The sequence below is a fragment of the Arvicanthis niloticus genome, chromosome 4 (genome assembly GCF_011762505.2).
Source record: "Arvicanthis niloticus isolate mArvNil1 chromosome 4, mArvNil1.pat.X, whole genome shotgun sequence".
Taxonomy (NCBI): domain Eukaryota; kingdom Metazoa; phylum Chordata; class Mammalia; order Rodentia; family Muridae; genus Arvicanthis; species Arvicanthis niloticus.
In genome coordinates this window covers 72496607-72498221 of record NC_047661.1, presented here as the reverse complement: position 1 = coordinate 72498221, position 1615 = coordinate 72496607, and the positions used below count along the sequence as shown (strand labels likewise).

The following is a 1615-nucleotide window of genomic DNA, read 5'->3' as shown; positions in this document are numbered from 1 at the left end:
GATAGAAAGAGTGAATGTTACAGACATAAAATGAGAGATAGAGAGAGAGAATATCAGAGACAGAAAGACAGACAGAGAGAGAGGAAAAGACAGAGGGATAAGGAGACAGAGAGAGACAGAAAGAATGTCAGAGACAGAGAGAGAGAGAGAAAGAGAGAGATGGAGAGAGAGAATGAGAATTTAGGACAAATTGAAACTAAAATCTAAAGTGTATCTATAATTGTATCCAAGAGGATGAAGGGTAAATAACATATAGTTCTTTTCAGATCAACTTTAAAACCCAAACTACCTCCAGCAGAAATGTCAAGGGACTCGGAAGCCAAGAGGTGGGGCTCCACACAGACCAATGTTAAGAAATTCGGTTACAAATGGACCATTAGCAACTTTTCATTTTGCATGGGGGCAATTCTGAGAAACATCACTAGCCTAGTGTTCTCAGTAGAGGCCAGTGACAAAGTGGCATTCTGTTTGAGAGTATATCCAAACAGGGTTGATGATGAAAGCAAAGATTACCTGTCAGTTTACTTGGTGTTGGTCAGCTGTCCAGAGAGACCGGTTTGGGCAAAGTTCGAGTTCTGGATCATAAATTCTCAAGGAAAGAAATATCAATGTATGAAGAGCCCCAAAGTTGTAAGCTTTCTGCAATACCAACACAGGGGATTCAAAAAGTTCATTCTTCGAGATCAGATTCTCTCCAATCTGGATTGGCTTCTCCCTCAAGACCAGCTCACCCTCTGCTGCAAGGTGAGCATAGTAGGAGCTTCTTTTAGTATGCCAAGACAGAACATGACACTTGCAAACAAGGATTTGAGGAACAGGTAGACAGATGACCTAGGGGAGCTATGGGAGAAATCTCTATTCACAGACTGCTGCCTGTTGGTAGGTGGCCATGAATTCAGGGCTCACAAGGCCATCCTAGCAGCTCGATCTCCAGTTTTCAGAGCCATGTTTGAACATGAAATGAAAGAAAGCCTAACGAACCATGTTGAGATCCAAGACCTGGATCCCTAAGTCTTCATGGAGATGATGGGCTTCATTTACACTGGGAAGGTGCCACAACTACAAAGCCACTCCATGGCCACTGGTGTGCTGGCAGCTGCTGACAAGTATGGCCTGGAGGGTTTGAAGGTCATGTGTGAGGATGCCCTCTGCAGGAACCTCTCTGTGGAGAATGCTGCACAGGCTCTCATTCTGGCTGACCTTCACAGCACAGAGCAACTGAAGACTCAGGCACTGGATTTCATTTCATTTCATGCTTCTGAGGTCTCTGAGACCTCAGGGTGGAAGTCAATGGTGGAGTCACATCCCCACTTGGTGGCTGAGGCATTCCACTTTCTGGCTTCTACACAGTGTCCTTTCTTGGAGCCTAAAGTCCTCTCAGTAGCTAGCCAGCTATGACCTACATCTCTCTTCCAAGAGCAACAACCAGTGAGGTTACCAATGACTTCTGGTTAGAGAATGGTGTTCCAAGAGCATTTACAGTGAATCTGGAGAACGCAGCATGGTGGCTCGGGATTTGAAACAGCTGTAATATGTTAGGCTGGCCGGTGGGACAAGGTCAGCACTGCTGTCTAGGATATTCTACTGGACATCCACCCTGTTGATGTTCTTGTTT

At 45.3% G+C, this 1615-nt stretch overlaps 1 protein-coding gene across 1 annotated transcript; it reads left to right on the top strand.

Annotated features, from left to right (window-relative positions):
- The first annotated feature begins 300 nt into the window (after positions 1-300).
- On the top strand, positions 301-1398 carry LOC117707567 (TD and POZ domain-containing protein 3-like). Its single transcript, XM_034500969.1, is given in 1 exon segment — positions 301-1398. A coding segment is annotated over 1 exon segment (1098 nt).
- The last annotated feature ends 217 nt before the right edge of the window (positions 1399-1615 follow it).